The following is a 26,554-nucleotide window of genomic DNA, read 5'->3' as shown; positions in this document are numbered from 1 at the left end:
GGGCAAAAAGAAAAATTGTTTCATTTCCTATAAATTTTTATTTTTATTTTTATTTACTGGTTTTAGTAGCAAAAAATTTTGGTGCCAGTATCTAGAAAGTTACAGAACTGCAAATACGTTAGTTATGACATGGAGAGCAGAATTCATAGTCAGTAGTATATCCCTTCTTGGATAGAATTTATACAGAAAAGGAAGGCCATTACAACTTATCTGGCCCAATGTTGAAAACTTCATCAGTCTCCCAAATGTTTGTTTCCCTATAAATTTGGAAATTAAATCTACAGTCACAATATCCAAGGCGTACTCTCTACTAACTAGTCAAAACTTCGTACGGCAGCTCCGTTTGTTTGAAGCGTGTAATCCGCGTAAGTTCGGTGTTTAGTGCAATAAGGGCGACCTCGCGCACCGCTCAATCCATTACGTAGGGTGATGTTGTGTGTGAAAATATTTTAAATTTATGGTTTCGGTAAATTGGATAGATAATTAAATTATTCAGTTTGATTGTGGCGTAGATTTTAGTCTGTAGTGATAAATGTGTCTTATTTACTCATTAAAACATGTGTTGTAGTTTCTACAGATGTGTGATTCTTCTATTTAAATAAATAACAATCAAAAAGAATTACATGTTAGTTAATAAAATTCCAAAATACACTAAACCATAATTTTAAAAACATTTCCCAAATGAAATCACCTTGTATAAAATTCATTGTGTAATAAATATTAACACGGCGTCTTAAAACTTATTGTATATGTAACTTAAAAAGTAAAAACTATTCGGTAGCTATTCTAAGTAAGTTAGACTATTGCAATGGTGAAAACGCAAGAGTAACAAAATGGAACACTTTGGTAGACTGCTATCATGCATCCCTGCAGTTCTATCGGAAGCTAGTCGGATTTTTATGTATGAACAAGTTGGTGTAAAGTTTTAAATGTGACCAGTTTTTTTCTACCGAAAATCCAATGGGTGTTTATTAAATCTATTTCTTAGGGCGCCTTCAAACTAGACATATAGAAGCGTTGCAATCTGCCGTCCTTATCATAAACAGCGTAATCGACATTTTCAGCTAAATTGAGAGTTATTAACTTATCTGGGATAAGCGAAACGAGATCTACAACCCCCTCTAACGGTTGTTTTATATCTTAGTTTTATTTTGAAGCAAAATCAGCTTTATTGACATTTTTTATTAGCCAAAAAACGTTATCAGGATGCTAATGCGTTGTTTATGACTAGGAGGGCAGTAATTGTCATGCAATATTTAGAAAATCAGCTGCAGCGCTACAGTCGTGTGTGAAGTAAAAATTACTTAAACCTTTACAGCGCTACCAGCGTCCAATTTGAAGGCGCCCTTACCCTTAAATGATCTAAACGCAGTACTATTCTTAAATAAATGCATATTACATAATTTCTTCTGTCTTATCTACACCTACAAGCTCTCCACAAAAATTAATGTCGTACTTTTTATTTCATACCCAACGGTCAGAAAAAACAGTCACATTTAAAACTAACCAATATCATAAGGAACATACTGTCGGAAAAATAATTCGATTTAAATAAAGAACAAAAAAGGGTCATAATACGGCTGTTTTAGTGATTTGCACTTATTGTATTTATATACCGTAAATATTTTTCTATTTGGTATACGACTCTGGTAAACACGCAATCTACCGGAGCCAATATTTTCTTGAAAACAAAAGAGAACATGTAGCAACACAATTCCATCAGTGGGCAAAAATTTAGTTACTAAACCGTGTAGTCGGTGATTTTCTTACCGAAATAAAAATGTACACTCACGAATATTATATATTATAAATATTTTCGCGATTCGTATATCAAACGCAGATGTTGTACTAGTGTGAACTTGTTTAATATGGTTATACGAAATAATATAGTAAGCATCCTTAATTTTAAGGTGCATTCCCTGCAACGTCTCAATGGCGTCAATGATGCTACAACGGAACGTCCATAATTCACTATGGCAATGTATAAGATCATTCGAACAGACGTAACATCACTGATGCACACGAAACTCTACCTTTATATTATAGACAAAAATAACGAAATTTAAAATTTACTGCGGTCAATGTTAAGTATATAAATTCACTTTTCGATATTGCAAATTAATTGATATTATGTTAACAATGTAAGGGTAATTAATCAGAGTAATTGTCAATATTTATCTTCTTGTACGAATCTATAAATATCCAAATGTTTTAATTAATAATAAGTATTAAAAATGTTTAACGTATTTACAATGCAAGCCACTTGGCTTAGAAAGTCTCATAACTCACGCTAGTACAACTGAATTTTATAAAAAATATTAACTATGAACGAAAAGTTAACTGTGCTGCCTATTTTAAATTATTTTGCTTCACAGTTTAAGGGTATAATTTTAAATGCTTAGTACGAACACATATTGATTTATTTTGGTTAATAATGCTTTCTTTTGTGATGTTATTACAGCGGTATCGTCTGCCGCCTTTCTATATTTATGCCTTAAAAATATAATTTACCTAGCATAAAAAGTACAATTTAACAATGCAAATACTAAAAGTCAGGACTTTAAAAATCGCATCCAATCCCGAAAGAAGAATTATTGTTATTTTCCCTTAGTTTATTAGAAAATGGTACAGTAAATAGGTAATGATCAATTATTGCATTAATTTCTTACCTATTTTCATCATAATTATAGGAAGGCAGCTTATTGAAGAACTAATTCCAATGCAATACAACTACAAACATATACATGTGTGTGTATAGCCTTCACGATCAGTCAAGTTGTATAGAGCCGACCCCTCGTACGAAGTAAGAGATCGCAATAATATTGTGAGTCAGAATGTATAAAGTAGTATAGCATATTTTCTATGTTTTTCGATATTTAGATAAAATACTGCCAGTTTCGATGTCAAATAAATGGATTGTAAGGTGTAAAGTTAGGTGTACACACATGAAGACATTACTTTGCTTTTTAGTTAAAAATGAAAGACAGGAATTGAAAATTTTAAACTTAAGTCCATGTTTACCAAATATAAGCAAATATCGTTTGGAATTTTTCCAAAGTGCCATAGGAACGGAGTTAGCTAAAGGGAAAAGTAATTGTTCGAAGGTGTGAACATAATATAAAAATTTTAGATTATTCTCTTGGTTTCGGTGTACGGGAAGTTTTTCGAAGTGTATAGATTTATTTGGGCTCGCAGTTATGATGTACCAATAAAAACGTAGTGTTTAATTGTTTTGCGTGAACCTCGAATTAGGTCTAGGTCCGTTGCCAACAACCAAATAGTATTGAAAAGATTCCTCCTTTTTTAATATATCTACTAGTTAAGTGAATGTATTTGCGCACAATGACTGCTTGAGAGATGTCGCGTATCCCTTGATTTTAATAAATGCAGCGTAATCGCTGCAAATATTTTTTGGTAACATTTTTAATCTTTGTGCTTGGGGTTGAAAGGCTTATTACGCCTATTGTTTGTGGTACCAACATACGTAACGCACCCAAGCGACTTCAAAAGCAAACAATGCATGATATGAAAGCCTTTTGATCCCTAGCACATCTGTCTTAGCCTCGAGACGCGTTGTCCGCAAGCCCTTTTTAGATCTATCGCTATAGATATAAAATGATGGCATTTAATTAGTGGTCATAGATTTGTTTCGACTGTAGCACAAACAAACGTATTTTTCTCTCAATTTTTCCGTAGGCTTTTTTTCATAGGTATATTTTATAGTATAGCTCAACACTTTGTTTAGGATCGGTATTTAACGTGCACTAATTTATCATTTACCGACGGACTGCGGATTATAACACTCTGTATATCTTAATACCTACGTTTAAAATAAATTATACTGAAAAAATCTATATTTTTAACAAATTTAATTTAAAAAGAATATACCTAATTAATGAAATTCCTAAAGATTAAAAATGAAATTTTTAATATTTATGTGTATAGTAGTGTACTGCGAGGTGGTATTGAGTAAAAGCTTAATTTCAATCGTTTCACTCGCGCAGAAATGTATAATTTTACTGTCCATGAAATTAATAAATCTATAATAACTGATGTGTACAAAAATCAGTATGTTTCAGGCATTTTGAATCCGACTTAATGTATGTAAAAATAAATGTTGTTTTAAAATTGAGAATCTTTTATTTATAGGTCAAACACGTACCTCAAATTGTATCTTACCGCATAAATATTCGTTTTGATTTCACAATCAAAACGAATATTTATGCGGTAAGATACAAAGATCGAACACACAGAACTTTCCCTTTTTTTTCTCGTGAACCCGGTGGGACTTAGAACCCACGTCCTTGCTCCACCGTAACATTGCTCTTACCATCTGAGCCACGGGTCCAGTTACGAGTCGTCGAAATTCTCCTGTGTTTTTGTTATAGATCTTTGTACCGACTTTCGGCATTCGTCGCCGCTAGTGCCATCTAGCGAGACTTTTTATTTACCTTCGCATCGCAGCCGATACCTTTACAGGCATCACAACGCAGATATCGCTTTTCAATCAAATGTAAATATATCTAAATCTCATCATAAATCTCAATAAATTTCGTCTTTATTAAAAAAAAAATAGTCAACCTTGAAATATCAAACTTTTATTCCCAGTAGTTGACAATCGACACGTGTGATCAAACAAACCAAACAACAAATCGGTTGCTTACTTTACTAAGTTACTTTACTAAGTAAGCAACCGATGATCGAAGGTCGCATTTTTGGTGTATCAACACTTGGGATCAGACAAAATCGAGTAAATATGTGAGTCGACATTCGCTCGATATGGTATTTCTAATCGACACCTGTCGATCGTCAAAAATAGAGCAATCTGTATGAACCATAATTTTTTTTTCGTATAGTGATGAAAAAAATTACATTTTACGTCACTAATAAATTTTTAAATGGATAACCTGGAATAAGGTTCAGTTTATACAAAACTCAAAATAGAAAAAAAACAAACATTTTATTAATAAATCATTTTATTATAAAATGAAATGCGCACAATCATCGTGCAAAACATCATTCAAATCTAAATGCAATTTTATAAAATTGACAACAAAGTACTAAAAAATTAAGACTTATTTTAAACGTTAAGTAGTTAATTGTAATTAAATATTGAAAACTGACCCTGAAATGTTGGCGCTTCGTGATAGTTGTGAAAAAAAACTAGTTCTTTAAAATTCAGCAACATGGGCGCTCCAAATCTTGTCGTCTTTACAAATGAAGTTTTGAAAATAAATTAATATGTACACTATATGGCAATTTAAGGTACAATATCTTTGGACCAATCCTTTTCAATAGGCAAACTTTGCTGCATACATTTCAAAATCACCATCCAACAAAATTGAGACAATGCAAACCAAAACAATACATTCTCACTGAAAACATGTTACAAAATGTAAAAAATACATACATTTATTTTATTCTGAAACTTACTACAAATTGAGCAAAAAAAATGTTTTTTAAAAATATTTTTTTATTTTGTGATCACTGTTTGTGATAAGGCAACAATATTCACTAGGTAGAGCTACTGGATGGTGGCGCAACTTGAAAGAGGCTTGAGGGTTGGAATCCATTCGTCAGCATCTGTTTTATATGGAGTAAGCGTTTCTAACGCGTGTAATATGGACGCTGTGTTGACGCGTGCTGACAAGTGGTGTTCAACCCTATGTACTGCAGACGATAATCTGGTGATGATGAAAACACTCCATAAAGTGTGCAAGTAATATTGCCATAAATTATTCTACAAGGTAATTTGTACACAAAAATTAACACGTATACAACTAAAGCATTACCTTTAAAGTAATAAATTAAATAATTATAATATAAGCGTAATTAGTTTGGCTACACTAGAGAGCTATTTTTAACCTACTCGCAACTGGTCCCGTTCCAAATGTGTACAGGTAAAATTTTGTGTGGAGGAAAAAGTTGCCCATGGGGAAAAACGACGCTGGAATAAAATTTAACAGTGCACAGGTGAGGGTAAATGGATCATTATTGAATGCTGATAATCATTAACGTGACAACCAACTTGATCATATAGTTCTGTGAAAATGGCACCTAAAGATTTTTTCGATGTTTTTGGGAGTTTGTTCTTAAATTTACTTGTAAAATGAACAAGTATATTTTATATTTATTGAATTTTGTTTCCGAAATTAAGGTGCGTCTTTATTAATCCAAAAAAAATTACATAATATTTACAATAGCAACAGCAGTAGAGCCTTACTTACTGCCGCCAAGTAATGGGAGCATTACTGCGTTCCGGTTTGAAGGGTAAGTCTGCTGGTGAAATTACAGGCATATGGGACTTGTCAACTTATGTCAGGGTGATACGGGGGTGCAGTGGCAGTGTCCCTCAGATCTTTGCGATTTAAAGCTCTGAGTGGCACTGCAACTGCTATGGACAGGCGTGTAGCTTAACATCAGGCGCACGAGTTGTCCGTCCCGTCACTTGATATTATAAAAAAATATATACGAAGTAAATGTTAACAACAAAAAAGTTTGTGGGCAAAACTCAAGTAAAATGAAATCATGGGCAAAGGAAAATTATTATTCAAATGTGTAATAAACAAATAAATTTACCATCTAAGCCATATCACACAAAACACTTAAAATATAAGGTCACTGTCAAAATTAGTCAAAATAATCTCACAATACTAAACATTAAGAAACTAAACTTATAGTCCGACTACACGGTGGAGCTTACAGATAAACTTTCGCAATAAATAGTGCAACACAATCGTGTACATGATTTGCTCAAGTTTACTCGCGGTGAAACTCGACCGTCTATCAGAGGTTTAAAACTTTTACAAACATAGTACTTATGTGATACACTTAAGATCTAAGTTTTGAGGCACTTTTACATTGACACTAGTTTTTGTTAGAGGTCGTCCATAAAATGGGTCCTACTGGGCTGTGCGATGTATCGGAAATGAGTGTTTATATCATCGAGTATATAACCAGAAATAGAGACGAAATAAGGGCCATCCACTTCTGGCAACTGAAATAGTACAGCGCCACAACTGAACTGTGTGTACGTCTCTGTATATTCCAAAAATATTCTGTGTTTATTGTAATAAAGATAATATATGTAACTATGGCGGGCTGTTCAAACAGCAAAACATCTAATTACAAAACAAACGGAATCACATTGTTATTTTTATTTTTATTAATTAATAATTGTATTTTTAATGTATTCATACACTGTAACTATAACCTTATTGAGAGAAATAAAGCATATTGTATTGTATAATCACATTTGGCAGAATACTTTTCAAACAAATTAAATGACATTTCGTCTCTATTTCTGGTTATATACTCGATGGTTAAATGGACATTAATAAAGGATGACTAATTACTTTTAGCCTTCTAGTGTTGGAACAAAAGTTACACAAACAAATTTTTTTGCATTATTACCTAAAGTTTACATCCAAAAGTGACAGTTATATAGCTATGTTTGTGTTGCTAGTTGTAAAATTCAGTTTGTAAATTTTAGAAAATGTGTGCAGGACTTAACGTAGAATATTGATGACCCCTTTACGTAGTTTTGGCTATCGCATACAAAACAGCATTAGAGATTTTTTTAAAAAACGTAATATTAAAGGTAGTCAAACTTAATTAAGTTAAAATCACAAAATCAATTGTAAAGTACGGCAAAAAACTCTACAAAAAATATTGTATACATATATAAGACAAATATATAGACGTGGAACTTGTTAATACAAGTTGCGGGCACTCAACAGGTCTTCAAATTTAACGCCCGATTTATATTAATCATTCAAGTCTATATTAAGATCTTAGTTGGACCTGGGTTACTTAGGCAAAGTTTTTCAATAGCTTTGGCAGAGTCACACCATTATATTTCGGGTGCACATTCTTGTCACCTGTATACAACCATGCTCTATCTGGAGAAGATATGTTCAAGATATTTGCCGAGAAATGTATTAAGAAGCATTTCTACAGCAATAAAATAATAATTTCTGAATAGAAGCCGTGAGATTCTCTTGAGGAAAACCTATACATGAAGGGTAAGCTTATCAGCACGAAACAATGTTCTACGTACGAGACAAGTGTTTACCATTATAATTTTCAAACAAAGGCAAAAGAAATCAATATCAATTGAGGCTATCAGCGCAAAAATGGTGTAACTAACATTTAATTATTTTTCTACAATATTACTTTAAATGATGCTAAATTACATAATTATTTTACATTTGGATGCTATTTTCATGTATAAATAAAAATTAATAATTAAATAACTTTATACACGAAAATAGCATCCAAATATAAAAAAGATTGTAGAAATAAAATTAAATGTGGGTTAAACTAGGGCCAGCGCAAACTGGCGGACGGAAAGGCAAAGGACATAAAATTTATCAATGAATATTTTATACTATTACAATAAATACATTTCAATACTCTGAGACGCAGGCTCCGAGGGCGGTGCCAAAAGCATAAGCCACTACATATACACAACATATACTTGCAATTTATACACAATTGACACACGGCGTATTTTATACGCGCCGACGACACGCGTAAATGCGATGCAGTCGCAACGAGTACACCTTTAACACACGTTCACAAATTCAGTGGCCGTGAATATGCGCTTCTCGCACGCGTTTGTACCGAATTTAATGCGCTTTGAATCACAATCTGCTTTTTGAGTTTCTACGGTGCCGTAAACGCGTGTTCTGAAACGCGCGTTCTTGGCGAGTATAAAATACGGAGTGTGCAAAGGGTCTTCTTATTAAGGTAAAAGCATAAAATATGCATTGATAAATGTAGTGTCCTTTGCCTTCCCGTCCGCCGGTTTGGGTTGACCCTAAGGTTCAACTATTATGTCAACTTTCTAGCTACCAATTATATTTAATAGTACAGTAAACTTACATCATTTAGAAGAGATGTTCTATTTTTATCTCAGATAATGCAATCCCGTTTTCGCTTTTGTACCGTCGTCGCCACAAAAGCCACAAAAACCACAAAAAAGTCATTCATTCAGTCAGGGTTATTTTCTAATTTTAGATATACTTTTATTTTGACTGTACCAGCGTTTTCAGTCTTTTTGACATGACCCAAAGTACTTTTGGTACCGGATTTGGCTACTTAAAGGACTGTAGTTTCAAATCAAAGATGGCCGACCTGCATTGTGACATTTTTAACTAGGTATGTAAAGTTGTGGCGGCAGTAGAAGCGATAAATGTAGCATGACCCTTATACCGTAAGAAATTTAATCTAAATAAACTAAAAAATTACTAGTACCACAGTATTTAGCAGCCAAAGCTTTCCCTGCAGCGGTGGGTGCACTGAAGGCGATATCTTGCGGCAATAGCGCAGAGCCGTAGAGGAAAGATGCGCGTACGCAGTCCAACATGCGCGAAGCCAACCCACGGCGACGGTAGTTTATGTGCGTCCAGATTCGGGACACGCCACACCTGGGTGAATAGAAAAAAATATTATGCTTTGTTTACCTGATTCGAAATCAGTTCAAAATTTAAAAAACTAAGTAGGTATATATATATATGTGTATTTACATTAAGTTTAAGCTAATAGTACCAGGGTTTCTAGAATAACCTCGAGCAACACAGGTGGCGTCTCAGGCGGCGTGCATAAGAACATAACCCTCATTTCCCGCCTATTTCAAATTACAACAATACAGACACCAGTATTAATTATACATTTTTCAAAGGCGGTGGAGACAAATTTTATTAGCTTATGTAAACCATCTTTCTGGTACCACGGTATTGCGCGCAAGTCTTTTTCGAAAATCGACTAAATTAAAATGAACATTTGGATTTAAAAGCGGTTTTTTTTTAATTTTAACATGTTTATAAAATATTTTTATGAAATATTGTTTTGTTTTTTTAGCAAAAATCGGTATGAAATCATTATGCGATTAATCGAACAATATGACATCGATTAAAAAAACCTCGATTATTCCGATTCATCGATACCCATCCCTATTAACAACGCATGTGCCTGCAATTTCCGAAAACGAAACAAGCTCTTCCTTGTGAAAGAGTTCGTCCAGAGAAGTACTGCCACCTTACCTATTTCTGCCGCCAAGCAGTAATGAGCATTACTGCGTTTCGGTTTTGAAAGTGTGTGAAATTACAGGCACATGTAACTTATCAACATATAGGAAATGAAACTATTTTTCCGGATTTAAATCGCGTATATTTGTTTTTTCAAACAAACTGACGTTTCGGGCCCTTTACAGGTCCCATGGTCACGGTTGACTGAGGTGGTACAGTCTTCTACCAGTTATGTCTAATATTGATGCAAACCACCCTATTTTTTCACTATAGTTACAACAGTTATTAATTAAATACCTTATTTTTAATTTTACAAAGAAAACATTCCAATTTACGCTACATTAAGTTTTACAAATTATTTTATTGAATGAATTTTTATTAAGCTCAATTTAAACAAATTTAAAAAAATTAAAACAAATATACGCGTTTTAAATCCGGAAAAATAGTTTCATTTTCAGTGTGACAGGCGCAATGGCAGTACCCCTAAAATATTTGCTATTTAAAGCTCTGAGTGGCACAAATGTGCCACTGGACAGTGATGCAATCAGGATCACCAGGTTTACTTTAAGTCTTCAGCTTTACCATCACACGACCCGCAATATGCCTTTCATCATGATAAACATCATTATGATGAAAACAATTCAAACTTACTTGACAGGGTAGCTCTCGACGCTGCAACAGTCAGGATCACCAGGCATGAGCTTGAATGCCTTCGTCTTTAGTTCAACAATCACGCAGCCTACAATTTGCCGCTTGTCCACGTATAAATACGCCTGTACAATAAAAAAATTGTAAACTTTTTTTTTCAATTATACATTTATCGACTTCCCTATGATCTTCACAAGCAATATACCGGATGTAACAAATGTGATGGACTATTATTCAGCTGGTGATCGCGCTAGGATAGAAAAAGTTTTAACGAAGTAAAAATATTTTCAAAATGCCAAAATTATGTTGTTATTCCGCTTGGACACTGATGGCACGGGAATTATTTTCTTTCGCTTATGTATTACTTAGGAAATGAATCTATTTTTCGGGGTCTAAATCGCGTATATATGTTTTTTTCAAATAAACCGTGACACAAGTCAATCGTGATCATGGGTCTGAAACTTTGGTATGTTTGAAAAAAAAACAAATACATGCGATTCATATCCGAAAAATAAAAATTGGTTTTTTTTTTCATTTCCTATGTGTAACAATGGCGAAAACCGTAGAGGGTTATTGTCCCTCTACGGCGAAAACCTAAGAACTTGATATATTTTTCATAAAGTTATTTGTCAATGCTACTGCTTTCCGGGCAGGCCGGGCAGGTTTCATCTTTTAACAATAACATTTTATTTCAGGTGTCTTTGTGAACGCGCTACTCAATGGTAAGTTTAACTGCCTCCGTGGCCGAACGGTTACCATGCCGGACTGCCACGCAGAGGTCCCAGGTTCGATTCCCGGGCTGGGAGAAATATTTGTATGGCCTACATTTGTTTCTCTCGTGAGTTTGGGTGTAATTTGTGGTTGTCTATGTGTGTGTCCATGGCACCCGCGACACAGGGTTTCCCTAGTGCGGGGCTATGTTGAGTGTGAGCGTTATTATTATTTGTTTGTTATTTCAGGTGTATTGATGTTTTGTCCGTGCTATAACTAGGGTTGCCAGGTCTTTAAATCGAATAGCCGGACAGGCCAGCCAGTTTCTACTTCCAGCCACCCGAACATTTAGATAAAAAGGCTGGACAATACATTTAGAATTTTGTGTCGTGGTTTTAATAATTTTTTTAAAGCTTGGTTTTAGGCTTTTCTCATCATCAAACAATCTTCTTACAATTCTAATGAAATAACAATAAATTAAAACAGTCTTCTTTATATTAATCATTTATTACTGCGTCGAGACACCTCACTCGCACGATCGACCACATGCCCGGTCAAATGTAAAAAGCCTAACAAACGCCACTATTTAATTTAGCCGGACACGTATCCAAAAAGCCTAACCATGTCCCACTTTCTCAGAACGCCTGGTAACGCTAGTTATGACTATAACGTTCTTGGCAATGAAATGAACTATAATGAGTGTCATAAGATTTGATTTTTCATATGGAATACAGTTTTAGCGACAACTAGCGACTTTTAAACCTTCTGTTTAGCGACATTTGCTTTAGTTTAGTTGGCAACACTGGTTAGGAGTACGATCACCAGTTGCATAATGCTCTCTTCTTATACATTTGTAATAACAACGAACCAGTTTAATACTAAAGTATGTGACTCACAGTGTACAACTGCAGCTTGTCAGTTGGCAACCGCCCTTCGTATCCCAGCTGCGGGTGCACGACTCTCTCCAGCAAAGTCTCGACCTTCTTCCACCCGGCCTCGCCGCCACGAATCCTGATGCAGCGGTAAGTGTGCGAACGGCCCACTATGCACTCTTCTTTTAGACCCTGTTGATAATAAATACATTTGAATCAATAACTAGTAATTCTATTTCTATTCAGTTATAACATTAGAAAGGACAGGAAAAGACCAGTGCGCACGATTCGTATTCATTGCGAATACGAGGCTATACAAATCTAGAAAATTCGAACCCACTTCGAATGTCGCTTGTGCACTAAGTGTCGCTCGTACATTCAGTTAAACGTTCGATGCGGATTCGGAAACGATATCGTTGTCCAAGAGCGTTTACGGAGTTACTTGGTGCTTATAAACATTTTTAAGACTTTAATGGCCTAAAATAAAGGAATGCATTAGTCTTGCACTAAAATAAATCAAAAAAATTGAACAAAGTCCAGACTTCATTTAAAATAATAAGAAATTTCCATATCACATTCTTGCTTTGTAAACAATAGGACGTTCGGTAACTTTCATTCGATAATTGTTCTGAATCTGAAGTTATATTTGTAGCCTTTGCCGGGGGGAGAAGTTCGAGTAATCGTACGGGTGTGACGTCATTTGGGATCCGTTTCGAATACGACAGTTTGATGTTTGATTCTGTTATTGTGAATAAAAATGAAAAGACATCGTACGACAACTGAGTTATCGTAAGGTACTGGAATCGATCCCCAGCAGTGGGACAGTATAGGCTTTAAAAAAATATATACTTGTTATTTAGTTAAAAAAAAACTAAGTAAATAACAAGTATGTATTGTACTTTTAAAACTGCCTCTGTGGCCGAACGGTTACCATGCTGGACTGCCACGTAGAGGTGCCGGGTTCGATTCTCGGGCCGGGAGAAATATTTGTATGACAACATTTATTTCTCTCGTGAGTTTGGGTGTAATTTATGTGTGCGTCCATGGCACCCGTGATACAGGGTTTCCCTAGTGCGGGGCATTTCTTTTTTTATAATATCAAGTGACGGGACGAACAAGTCGTGCGTCTGATGGTAAGCTACATCCTTGTCTGCCTGTCCATAACTGTTACGTTGCCACTCAGAGCTTATATACGCAAAGATCTGAGGGGCACTGCAGAGACATAAGTTGACAAGTCCCATGTGCCTGTAATTTCACCAGCACCCTTACCCTTCTAAACTGCAACGCAGTAATGCTAATATTACTGCTTGGCGGCAGCAATTGGCATTACGTCTCTGGACGAGAACCCTTTCACAAGGATCTCTACTGCCGCTACACGATGAGTATACGCGCGTTACTTACATTGAACTTGAGTACGTCAGAAGCGTTGTGGTGAACAAGATGGTCGTGTTCGTCCTGTGCATCGCCTATCTGGTAGATAACACCGCACTCCTTGCACTGTGTAGCGCCGAACCTCTTCTGTCCGGCATCTATTACGTATTGGTCGTAACCGCTCTTTATGAGCTTCTTGTTTTTATCTGCGGGTGCTAAAAAAAACAAGATATTATACCTAGAGATGCAAAAAACTGCTAAAACGTTGTTGTTGTTCAACTATCTCTGTGGCCGAACGATTACCATGCTGGACTGCCACGCAGAGGTCCTTGGTTCGATTCCCAGGCCGGAAGAAAGCTTTCTATGGCTGACATTTATTTCTCTAGTTAGTTTGGGTGTAATTTGTGGTTGTCTATGCGTGTGTCCATGGTACCGGGTTTGTTAAAGGGTTTCCCTAGTGCGGTGCTATGTTGAGTGTGTGTGTGTGTGTGTAAGGCTGCTACTAGACGGACTGCATGCGCGTAATCGACAAGTACAACTGCATGCAGTCGAAACCAACAGCATAAAGTTGAAACCGACTGCACACTGCCTTCAAGCAGTTATCGCCACGCGCCGATTAAATAAATCAACTGCTGAAAATGCCAAATGCTCTGATCCCAGAGTAAATAACTAAAGCACTAAACTTGCGTTATGGAAATCAGAAACAACGACGGTACCACAAACACCCAGACCCGAGTCAATATACAAAAGTTAGTTTTTCTATATTGACCCGACCGGGGATCAAACCCGGGACCTCAGAGATAGCGACACCAGGAAAACTGGTGTGCAAGCCACTCGACCACGAAGGTCGTCAAATCAATCGGTCTATTTCAAGAGCTGTATTTTTTTACGTCAGTATGTCCACCAAGCCGGCTTAAGTCCAAATTGTAAATAAAAGATTTTTAATTATTACCTTTGCTGGTGGGTGTGGTTAGCATGCCAGGATTCGGTTTGCTGAATATAGGGAACACCTTCTGTGATTGTCCCGTCTGTTCGCTTTGCTCTGCTGCTTGGGACTTTGACTGTACGTCTGGAGAAGAAAGAAAAGTATATTACAATTTACACACACACTCCTGTCTCACACTGGAGTAGACAGATACGTGAGGCGCACTATAAGTTTCCGGAATGAATAAGAAAAAATACTATAAATGATCAGAAATGAATTTATTGTTTCTCATAATATTCTCTGTTAGCGATAATGCACTTTTTCATACGAATGAACCAATTTTGAAAACATTTATGCCTCTCCTCCGTGACAATCTCTGAAACATTTTTCATACTCTTCGACAGCCTCTTAAGGTGATGAAAATCGTTGACCGCGTAACTAGTTCTTAATTTTTGGAAATAAATAAAAGTCACAAGGTGCCAGGTCGGAACTATACGCGGGATGGCTCATAAGGTCAACGTTGTTCACCTTCAAAAATTCATTTGTCTGTCTGGCCGTGTAAGAACTGACATTATCGTGGTGCATGATGATACGGCGTTTACGGTCATTTTTACGGAGTTTGTCAATAACTTCCAGCAAACAAATGGTCGTGTACCAATCACTAGTCACGGTACAACGATTCTCCAAAGCAACAGCAGCCACATGTCCAGTTTTATTAAAAAAAAAAAAAAAAAATCATCCGCTTAGAGGCACTTTGCACGCGCGCCACTTTAGTTGCTTTCGGCTCATCTCGAAAGACCCATACGCTTGATTGGTGCTTTGTTTTGGGATCGTAACTATAAATTCATGTTTCGTCACCTGTTACTATGTCCCAAACCAAATTGGATGCCCTTCGTTAAATCTGGTAAGCATGGCATTGCACAAGTGACGCGATCCGTTTTTTGAGCCTCAGTCAAATTGTGTGGGATCCACCGAGAGCACAGCTTTTTCACACCCAAATGTTTGTGTAGGATTGATTGACTCATGCCTATGCCTAAAGATGCCCGAATCTCATGGCAAATCTCATGGTATGTCAAATGCCTGTCTGTTTTGATCACACGGCGCACAGCATCAATGTTTTTTTGTTCGCAGCAGTGGACGGGCGACCATCACGAAATTCGTCACTGAGATTCACGACCGAGTTTGAATTCCGCTAACCAGCTATAAATAGTCGTCTTGCATGGTGCTTCATCGCCAAAAGCAGAAGCAGAAATTTGAAGCCGAGCGAAGCTCCGCTGAGCTGTTAAATTACACTTAAAGCCGTAGAAAATCATACTACGAAAATTTTCACGAGTTAAATCCATGGTGATGTACGACAACCAATTTCTAAAATGACGCAATGTAAAAACAAGTGACAGTCAGATGAAACAAACTTATTGTACAGCGAAAGAGTTCCATTTTCAAATGTTGTAATTACATTTTAAATATTGTTTATGTAAATGGCCAGTTCCGGAAACTTATAGTGCGCCCTATGCACTATGAACCTCACCTTACATACCTTTATCGCTTTCTCCACTCATACCTATATTTTCATAAGTGGCCGTTTATTGTTGTTACTATTATAATAACCTGGCCGTTTTTAAGGACATTCTCAATATAAAGCACACGACAACACTCATGGCCCCGCACTAGGGAAACCACAAATTACACTCCAACTCACGAGAGAAATAAATGTGGGCCTACAAATATTTCTCCCGGCCCGGGAATCGAACCCGGAACCTCTGCGTGGCCGTCCAGCATGGTAACCGTTCGGCCACGGAAGCATCATATTGTATGATAGAGATACGTACGTCGAGGTCGATTACAACCAACTATCGAACTGACTGAACTATCGAACGAATGGCCGAACGGTCACTCACTGCCACGCAGAGATCCCGGGTTCGATTCCCTGGCCGGGAGAAATATTTTTATGTCCTACATTCATTTCTCTCATGGTGTAATTTCTGGTTGTCTATTATTAAAATAAATAATAAAAATTATATAACCTTTTTTATTTAAATTAAACGATAACGCCGGAGGACTGTCTAGAGATGACGAGTGGCGTCTCTCTTAACAGAGTACTGGCAGAATACCAGTGTCCCGGCGTTTATGCTGAGCCAGCGTTTTCACTGCCATGATTAGTTCTACGTAAAGTTGTAAGTTCCTTCTGTTATTTGTAAGTGGTTTAATATAATTATTGCGTATTAGTTTTAGTTCATTTTAGTAAATAAGTAGTCATGGAAGTGCATAAAGTTCTTGTCTATCTATTATTATTTTAACTGCCTCTGTAGTCACACGGTTACCATGCTGGTCTGCCACGCAGAGGTCGCGGGTTCGATTTCTATTCGAATATTTCTATGGCCTACATTTATTTATCTCATGACTTTGAGTGTAAACTGTAGTTGTCTATGTATATGTCCATGGCACCCACGATACAGGATTTCCCTATGAGTGAGTGCATTATAATGATTATATTTCAATATAGAAGGAATTAATGTTCGTGTGTGTGTGCGTGTATGTACGTGCTTTCGTGACAGAACAAATATCATTATTACTTCTTGGCCTTGAAATACTGTAGTGTTCGTGTCGGTAATAGATTAAATAGACCTTAAAAATTTTCGTATCACGAGGGTTATCAATGTAAATTGTCAATCAGGACCCCGATTCAGAACTCTTCGATATTTTAAATGAGTCGTTCGATTGTATATCGCTCTCGAATCGAAGGGCGATTTCCGAGCTATTAAGAACATTCGAGTTAAATGTTCGATTCGGATTAGAATACGACATCGTTATCCAACATCGTTTACGGAGTTTGTCGGTGAAATAGATTACAAGAAAAATGAAAGTCCTTTTATATACATTTTTAAGACTTTAATGGTCTAAAATATAGGAATGCATTAGTCTTGCATTAAAATAAATTAATAAAATTGAACAAAATCCAGACATTATTTAAAATAATAAGAGATTTCCATACTATATTCTTGCTTTGTGAACAATAGGACGTTCGGGAATTTTCATTCGATAACTGTGTTTTGAATAATGTTTGTAGCCTTTGCCGGTCGAGAAGTTCGAGGAGTAATCGTACGGGTTTGACGTTCGATTCGGGTGTTGTGAGTAAAAATGAAAAGAAATCGTGCGATATCAAATCGAATCGGTCGACACCCGAGTTATCGTAAGGTTCTGAATCGACCCCCAGGTTAAAATGTTAAATTAACAAGGACACCAAAAAACACAATAAGAACAAACATTAATTTCAAACGTACTCACAGTTACGTCTCTAAATGCTGAATCGTGTTTGAATCCAAATAATTTTAAATTATTATGTGAGAAAACAATTATGCAAATTACGAACAGCCAACAAAAGAATATTTTATGATTTTTTTCTACATAACATTGTCAAATAATTCTGTTTGTTGAAGACAGAACAGATAAGCTTGGACCTTCAACGTGTTATAGAACCCTTTCCGAAAAGATAAAAAAGTAGGTTTAGCTTTTACTAGTTTATATTGTTTGCCATTAAACTCTACTTACCCTTCATGGTTGATTGAACCCTATACTTACATCCCCAAATATTTTCTATAGAGAGACCTTTACCAATATTTAAAAAAAATCTTGGAAAAAACTGACTCATTACAAATACAAATCACACGAGTTGCATTTCGACACCATGACAACTGCACAATACCGCCTAGCCCTTCTTGTCATAAGTAACATATTTGCGTCTGACGTTTTATTGCCACTTAAAAAATGTCAATTACGCTTATTTTGCTTATCTATAAAACTGAAACTAAATAAGATATAAGAAAGCCGATTAGAGGGGTTGTAGATCTCGTTCCGGTGATCCCAGAATTTCACAAATAATGTCGATTGCGTTAGTTATGACAAGGAGGGCAGAATAGCAGGTGGAATACGTCAGAGCGTGTAGCTCATGTGACGACGCCCTAAACACACAAATCCATGGTTTGACCCCTGAACAAAAACATTAAGACATATTAAAAGCTTTTTACTTAGCTTTAGTAAGAATATAGTTACCATAACAAACAAATAATTAATTTAAGTTCTTAAGCTAAGTGACAGCTGAATAAAAACAGACTTCCGTAATAAAGCGTTACACGTAAAAACCCTATTATCTTTGAATGTTTGTTATTTATTGTTCATTTGCATTTTGTATTTGTCCCTTTATTTGTAATTTCTTGTGTTTCTTTTTTTTATACAATACGTGTACTTGCCAGACTTCAGTAAATATACAGATCTTAAATTAATTTAGGTATAATGTATTCAACCTGCAAGCAGGTATACAAATGTAATGGACTGTATTGTCTTATGTACAGTTAATTGCCATTTAAGATAATGTTAAATAGTATTTGTAAATTCGAAATATTCTTTATTACTATAGAAGCAATGTGTCAAAAGCCGTCTAGTTAATTGTAATTTAAAAGTATTTCCCTTCTAAAATCTCCCGTCCCGTTAATATCAACTTTCTCCTAACGTTAGTCCACTCTCCCTTTGTGTATGTCCTGTGAAAATTTATTAAAAATAACAATTTGTTTCTGTAATAGTCTGCGTAAATCCGCTGTTGTTGCAGATTCTCCTCTCAGTGATTTCTGTCGAAATTCACTGGTCAAATTTTGAGTAAAAAACGCGTGTGTACCTCAACTCGACATTGGCGGAATTATTAAATTCGTCGATGGAGCTTATATCATTACATTAACTGTCTCCGTGGCCGAACGGTTACCATGCCGAGGTCCCAGGACTGCCACGCAAAGGTCCCAGGTTCGATTCCCGGGCCGGGAGAAATATTTGTGTGGTCTACATTTATTTCTCTTGTGAGTTTGGGTGTAACTTGTGTTTGTCTATGTGTGTGTCCATAGCACCCGCGACACACCCCGGACACTCCAAACAACAGTCGGAAATTATTTACCTACTACTACTACTACATACAGCAAGGCGCTATCTGCACACGAGCAAATGTGTGCGTGAAGTGGCAGGGTTACCCATCACTTTCTTGCACTATTACGTTACGTGATCAGAGCGGCAACATAGCGAAAATGCTAACACGAATCTGTTATCTATGATTCTATTAATAGAATCCAGAATCCAAATAATTACACTTGTCTATTATGTATTTATATCGATATAATATCATATTTTTCATTAATTCAGTAATTAGGAGTAAATTAGAGGCTTTTAATATATTTTTTATAATAAGATTTATTTAAAAAAATATATTAAAAGCCCTTAAAATGTTATATTTTGGACATGTACTTTTAAATAAGGTAACCAAGGTATTTGAAATTGCGTGTCCAAGTTGATCAGCATTATTTAGTTAATAATTAGGTGTATTCACTACTTACGTAATATTTTTATTTTTTTATTTTTCGTAATATTTATCGGCAATACGAATTGAAAATTCGATAAACCTTGTCTACGACATCATGGCGCCTCATTATATTGATATAATAAATCTGTATTTTTTACATATATATATATATATTACTCTGCAGTAAATAAGTGAAGAAAACAATAACTGAATTAGTCCTAGACATAAGTTTTATAGCTTACTTCGTTTCATCTTTCATATATAATACAATAGTAACGTAAAATGATGTTTTATATTAACGTACAAGTTTCGTAATGAATAAAAGAAAACTATATTCAAATATCAAAGCCGTCTTCGCGCGAAAACGGCTCGCCGGCAGCCTTGTTGTCGTTCAGTCAATGTGACCGGCAATGTGCGGGGCGTGGTGCGGTATCTAAAGCTAGGGAGGGGCGGAGAGTGTCCGTTCTCTGCACGCGACACAGGGTTTCCATAGTGTGGGGCTATGTTGAGTGTGTGCGTCATTATTATAAAGAAGAAGTCCTTGTACAAGCCCTATATACCATATCATATCAACACACAACACGGTCAAGTAAAGAATCTCGCCTACAACTCACCAGCAGCAGATGCAGATACAGTGTTCTCTGTGGATGCCAGGACAACTTCGGGATCAATGTTGTTGCTGTGAGCCATGCGAAGGATCTGCTCGTCTAACATTTTTAGCTCGCGCTCGATTTCGTCCAGGTCTGGTAGTTCTTCTTGCACTGTAAAGGACCAAATTGAATTCAAATATGCGGTTTCAGATAACATGTGAAATAATATATGAAGTTTTTTTCTTTATGGAAAACATACTCGTAAAAGAACCTACGTTTTTTTTATAATATTAAGTGACGGGACGAACAAGTCGTGCGCCTGATGGTAAGCTACACGCCTATCCATAAAAGTTGCAGTGCCACTCAGAGCTTTAAATCGTAAAGATGTGCGGGGCACTGCCACTGCGCCCGTCACTCTGAGACCTAAGTTGACAAGTCCCATGTGCCTGTAATTTCACCAGCATCTTACCCTTCAAAACTGGAACACAATAATGCTAACATGACTGCTTGGCGGCAAAAATAGGTAAGGTGGCAGTACTGCCCTGGATGAACTCTTTCACAAGGAGCTCTGCTGGTAAAATGTTTAAAAAAACGTAAAAAAATTTTGAAGGCACAAAACTCCTGGAAATGCCCAACCTGCACGGTGCCCCTCTCCTTAGAGGAGATCTGTACTCAGCAGTGAGGCGAGAATGGGTAAGGAACCGCCATACAAGAAGAGCAATTCTCAGTTCCTGCACAGATGACACAAAATTTCTTTGTGTTTATATTGGTACATACATATGTGCAAGTTTATTATCAGTGTGTGTAAGTGCTCATGTTATGTGTTGGTGAGTATTTTAATATTACACACATATAAGTACCAAGACTTATTATTATTATTACGCAACAGGTGTAGATTTTAAAAAGAAATACAAATTACCATGTTCAGCATTATCAGCAACCAAAATATATCCTCCTTCAACAGGCAAAAACTGTCCACTCTTAGGCACAACCCCATGTCTATCTGTGTATCTCTCCTCACTCATTACTACATCATGCATCACACCTGGGCTGTTTACAGTCACACCTACATTATCTGTAGCCACAACAGGGCTATTTCTGGCCACGTCTGCACTATTTAGTACCACACCTGTGATATTTTCAGATAGAGTAGAGACATTTCCTGACAATTCCTTTCCATCTCCTGTAAAAATTGACTTCTGGACTCCTAACTCCATAATAACAGCGTCAGTATTATTTGGAATGTTCTGTATAGGTACTGGCACAGCTGTGATTGGTTGGAAGATCTGGCTAGTCTCTTCCATGATTGAGGAGTTGAAACAAGGAAGTTCACGTTGACATTTGTAACTGAGTTCTGACTCTGGGACTTCTTCTTCGGTCCACTGGCAAAGGAGAGCTTCTATTGTTTGCTTTTCTTTGTCAAATGGGTCTGCTTTTTCTGGAAATGAAACAAATTATTTTGCCACTCATGTTCAAAAGAATGTGTTCAAAATTTTCGTTAGTATATGATAAATAATGAATTGCAAATTTATATTTGTATGAAAAATTACCGCGCGTTGTTGAGAGAAAAGATGTGTGTCACGACCATAACAAGTGTGGTCCTTGAATACGCAAAAGGGAAAAGGACGTAATTGTGTGTGGGTACGTTTGTCTGGCCTAAACCTTGTATTCTTTAACTCATATTTCAGAGTGAATTCACGCTCCATGGTCGTAGTTGACCGCATTAAAGGTTTTGAGTCGCGCCCGCGCCGGCCTCAGTTGTTGGCGACATATCGCCGGCGAACCAACCTACTGAATAAGGCGACACGAACGTTGATTTTGAATATTACTGATGGAAAAATTGGCCTATCCTCTGAGTAATAAATTTTTATTTGTATGCTTTATTATAAATATATTATGATTGTTATTAAATAATAAGTGACACCAAGTAATGGGACGACCATATCGTGCGCCTGATGGTAAGCTACACGGGCTTATTCCCAGTTGTCACCACTGGCTTTGTTCCCACTGGCGACAAATGGGGAAAAAAATTCCCATGTTTCCAGGTGACAAATGGGATAAAAAGATCTGTTGTTGCCACTGGCGACAAATGAAATTTAACATATTTTGCCAGTGGTAACAAAAACAAATGGATTAAAAAAGACCCAAATAAAAAATCCCTGTCTCTGCGCCCACTATCCTGAGACATAAGTTGACAAGTCCTATGTGCCTGTAAATTTACCACGACTTTGGTAAGTACTATAAATTATTAAAATAGTAAATTGATAGAACTACTCAAAACTGTGATGCATAAATGTTGGGTTCTAGTTTTTCTGAAATTAGTTTCAAATTAATGTTCCTTGTTCACAATATTAAGTCCTTTGTTTTATAGATTTTATCATTTTAACACTGTTAATCTATCTTATTTATTTTAACAGAACTTACCATTCAAAAGTTCTTGAGAAGCATCATGACCTGACGACTCCTGGCTCAGTATGGACGCGTCCTTTACGCCACTGGAAGCCGTACTATTCAGTGTCGCATTCACATTGGATGATCCTTGAATAACAACTCTATTCTTATGTATTTTAGGCTTGCGAATCCTATGACGGACGCCCAAATTTATCTGCCCTGGTCTACGTTTACGCCTATGTGACGATGATGACGGGAACAACCTTCTTCGATGAGATTGGGTTTGCTCAATAGCATGGGATATCTTCGTAGTCACGTTTGTGTTCAAATCTGGATTACTTTTTCCATAAAATGACTTAGCGGAAAGTATCTGTTTTAAGCGGTCACTGTTGAAAAGTGATAACCGTGCTTTGGGAACAGCATTTGAATCTAGTCTGGGGCATTTGGAATTTGGGCCAGTTTCCGACATACTATCATAGTGAAGCCTTTTGTGACTCTTCTCACTTCCTGACAAAGACTCTGGACTTTCGTCAATCTGTATTACTGAACGACGATTAGGACCAAGTTTTGGTGGCAAAGCATTATTTTCTGAAGTATTGTGTGGTGTTTTTAACATTTGCGTAGGCGACATGTTATTCATGTCCATTTTGGTCAAGCAAACTACTGGGTTATGTAAAGGTGACATATTTTTCTTCTGATCTACTAGAACACCTTTAAAGCTTTGAAATTTCGGGGTCAATTTCTGTCTCCTACAGGAACGACGAATAGATTTTGTCGGGGTGTTTTCTTTTGAGTCTGTTCCAGAATCAGTATCAAAATTAAGATCTTTCAATGAGCTACTACAACTTTCCGTATCAGCTATGAGACTAGCAAGACTTTTCCTTGCCTTGCTTGAGGTAGATGATGTAGTATGGACACTAGCACAGGAATGAGTAGACGATGGAGTCCCGGGATGGTTCTGTAAGTGTGGTGTAGCAGGAGTAGATAGTGAACCTGTGCATTTCTCGGGACAAGAATACCTAGTCTGATATTTCTTTAAAGTAAATGGAGATTTTATAAAGTTCTTCAGAGCCTGAGTTTCTATTAACAGCTTTCTGGATTGGCTTCTTGTTGTATCTGTGAATAAATTATGAAAGATATCAACCCTGTAGGATGTGGAAAGTAAGTTTATCGATAGGTACTAATCTTTGAAATAGACTATGGAATATCTAATATAGATCTACTAATTCCAAGTCACCATTAGATCTAAGGTGACCAGTTGGTATTTAGCAGAGCCATCCCATAGGTAAAAGCAGTACTCCATACACAATCAGGCTTGGGCTTGGTACAGCTGAAGCAACTGTAAAAACCAGGGTACGGCAAGCATCCGGGCCAAGCCCCACTCAGATGCAAACAAAGTAAAGATTAGTAAACTTTTTGTATGCCAGGTTTTCTATCACTTCGTAATAAACAGTTATCACTGACACCAGTTCTTATTATTTTGTCCGTTTTTTGATAATTTCAACAAACAATCATCTAAGCATCCAAGTCATACAGAACAAAAAAAAATGCCAAAGGCTACTTAACCTACATTTTGACCTCAACATTGATTAATTGGATATTTATATTTCAATTAAGACTCATTTAATTTTAAACTGCAATAATAGAGTCAACACCCACGGTTGCATGTCGTGTTATATTACATATTAAACAGACAGTTAAAATTACCATAATATCAAAGAGATTTACACAACAAGACATGCCTTTGCTGTTAAAGGTTTCTTTTAATTGTTCATAGATAAATATTTACTATAGGTATTAATATTTTACAACATTGAGTAAGCAACGCGATATAAATAAATAGTAGATATCACTTTTTCTTTTCTTATTTATTTATCATTTAAAATGTAATACAAAACAATGTTTCCATTCACATTTTAAACCACTAAGGTTCATAGTAATGCAACTGTATCCACACAATACATATTTGCGCCATATGTAGCTCTATTCCTAAAGTAAGTAACTAAAGCACTTGTGTTATGAAAATCTGAAACAATGACGGTACCACAAACGCCCAGACCTGAGACAATATAGAAAAGATAGTTTTCTACATTAACCCAGCAGGGGATCAAAGTAGTAGAAGACAGAGTAGAAGATAATAATGATATAAATACCAGTAACAGCACAAAAATTTCATAGATTATGTATATGTAAGGTAATAATGGCAAAATTACAGCATACTTTTACTCATACGCGCTACATCTTAAGGTCAATCTATGGAGAATAGTCGTGATATCTCATACTCACGCCAAACTGTCCTCTCTGGAGTCTTGGGGACACTTGGATCAGTCTCATCACAGGAACTAGAATCTAATGTCCCCATGATGCCTAGGTCGCAGTCATCACTCTCACTCTCGCTGTCCACCACCGTCAGTTGCCTGTGCTTCGTTAAAGATTCCCTGGAAGCTTCAACAACACCTTGAAATAACCCCTTCTTTCTCTCCGACATTTTGGGAGTATGCTGATGGGGTGTCCGCGATGAACGACGTGGTGTCGTCGCAGCCATGGCCTATCACACTTATTTTACAATAAAAAATAGTCAATTGAACACAGAAACAGCAAATATCACGAAGTAACTATCGTCCTCCCGCCAAGTGGCACTAACGTCTCCGGCATCAGTCCGTGATTTGTGACAAAAAACGATATTTTTGAAAGAAACGAGTTGTAAATCTATAAAGTGGCACTGCCACAATACATTATAGCAAATTTTTCATAAAAGATATCAAAAAACATGTAGAAAACTTGTATGAAACGTTAGAAAACGACCATTGTTGTTTGGCGCGTAAACATCTGTCACCACTGTTTTTTAATGATGTTGCCATATTTAATATATTTATTACGCGGTGAAAAAATAGGTGATGATAATAATGATAAATAAATAGCTTCGATTAGTGTGTGTGATGATTATATAACACTGTTAGATAAAAACTTTATTACTTGAAAATGGAGCACTAAGTTGTTACTTTGGGAGTTAATTAAATGAAATTACTTTTGCTTTCCAATAATTATTTAACAAATTTCCATAAAATAGGTTAATAATATAAGCAAATATATGGCAAGATTATAATTCCCCCAAATTTTCAAAATTTTCTTCCTTTCTTAATTTGCGCATGCATGCATGGTTATTTTTGACAACTTTGCTTTCGAAATGATGTTTACAACTTGGCCAACAGGGAATTTTAAAACCATTGACTTACAATTATATTTAAAACTGACTTAATTCACCTTTCTCTTAATTTTCTAAGTTTCGTATCTATGATGTAGTAACCGATATCTAGAGACGCCAATCTAATTCATAATATCCTTTCCTTCGATTGCTATGTAACACTGGCAGGCAAAGCAACAGTAATAATTACTGCAATAGCGCAAAAATAAATTATTATTTACTACTATTACGTCTCTCAAATTATCTCAGCCGTGTCCAGTTAGGATATTGAGCGGATAACTAAACTCCTTCAATTCGAGTGAAATTATTTTCACCATCAACAAACAATATTACACTATAACTATCACAACTAAATACATAATAATAACACCAATTAATAAATATTTTATTTTATTATTAAAAAAACATTCTTCAGACAGAATAGGCATCTGTTATTTGTAGATTATGTTTCAAATTAAAAATTAATAAACTT

At 36.1% G+C, this 26,554-nt stretch overlaps 1 protein-coding gene across 1 annotated transcript; it reads right to left on the bottom strand.

Moving 5' to 3' along the window:
* Positions 1–8,833: 8,833 nt before the first annotated feature.
* LOC113230694 (N-acetyltransferase eco) lies at positions 8,834–25,692 on the bottom strand. The gene is made up of 9 exons (XM_026464740.1): positions 25,164–25,692; positions 22,911–23,993; positions 21,406–21,924; positions 20,511–20,657; positions 14,586–14,702; positions 13,664–13,848; positions 12,287–12,454; positions 10,683–10,804; positions 8,834–9,431 (listed from the first exon to the last, which is right to left on the bottom strand). The coding sequence occupies exons 1-9, from the start codon at positions 25,420–25,422 to the stop codon at positions 9,227–9,229; spliced, it is 2,805 nt and encodes a 934-aa protein (XP_026320525.1). The 5' UTR covers positions 25,423–25,692; the 3' UTR covers positions 8,834–9,226.
* Between the last annotated feature and the right edge of the window lie 862 nt (positions 25,693–26,554).

This window comes from Hyposmocoma kahamanoa, unplaced genomic scaffold (assembly GCF_003589595.1).
Source record: "Hyposmocoma kahamanoa isolate Upper Pololo Valley unplaced genomic scaffold, ASM358959v1 101, whole genome shotgun sequence".
Classification (NCBI taxonomy): Eukaryota; Metazoa; Arthropoda; class Insecta; order Lepidoptera; family Cosmopterigidae; genus Hyposmocoma; species Hyposmocoma kahamanoa.
This window is presented reverse-complemented; position numbering and strand designations above follow the sequence as displayed.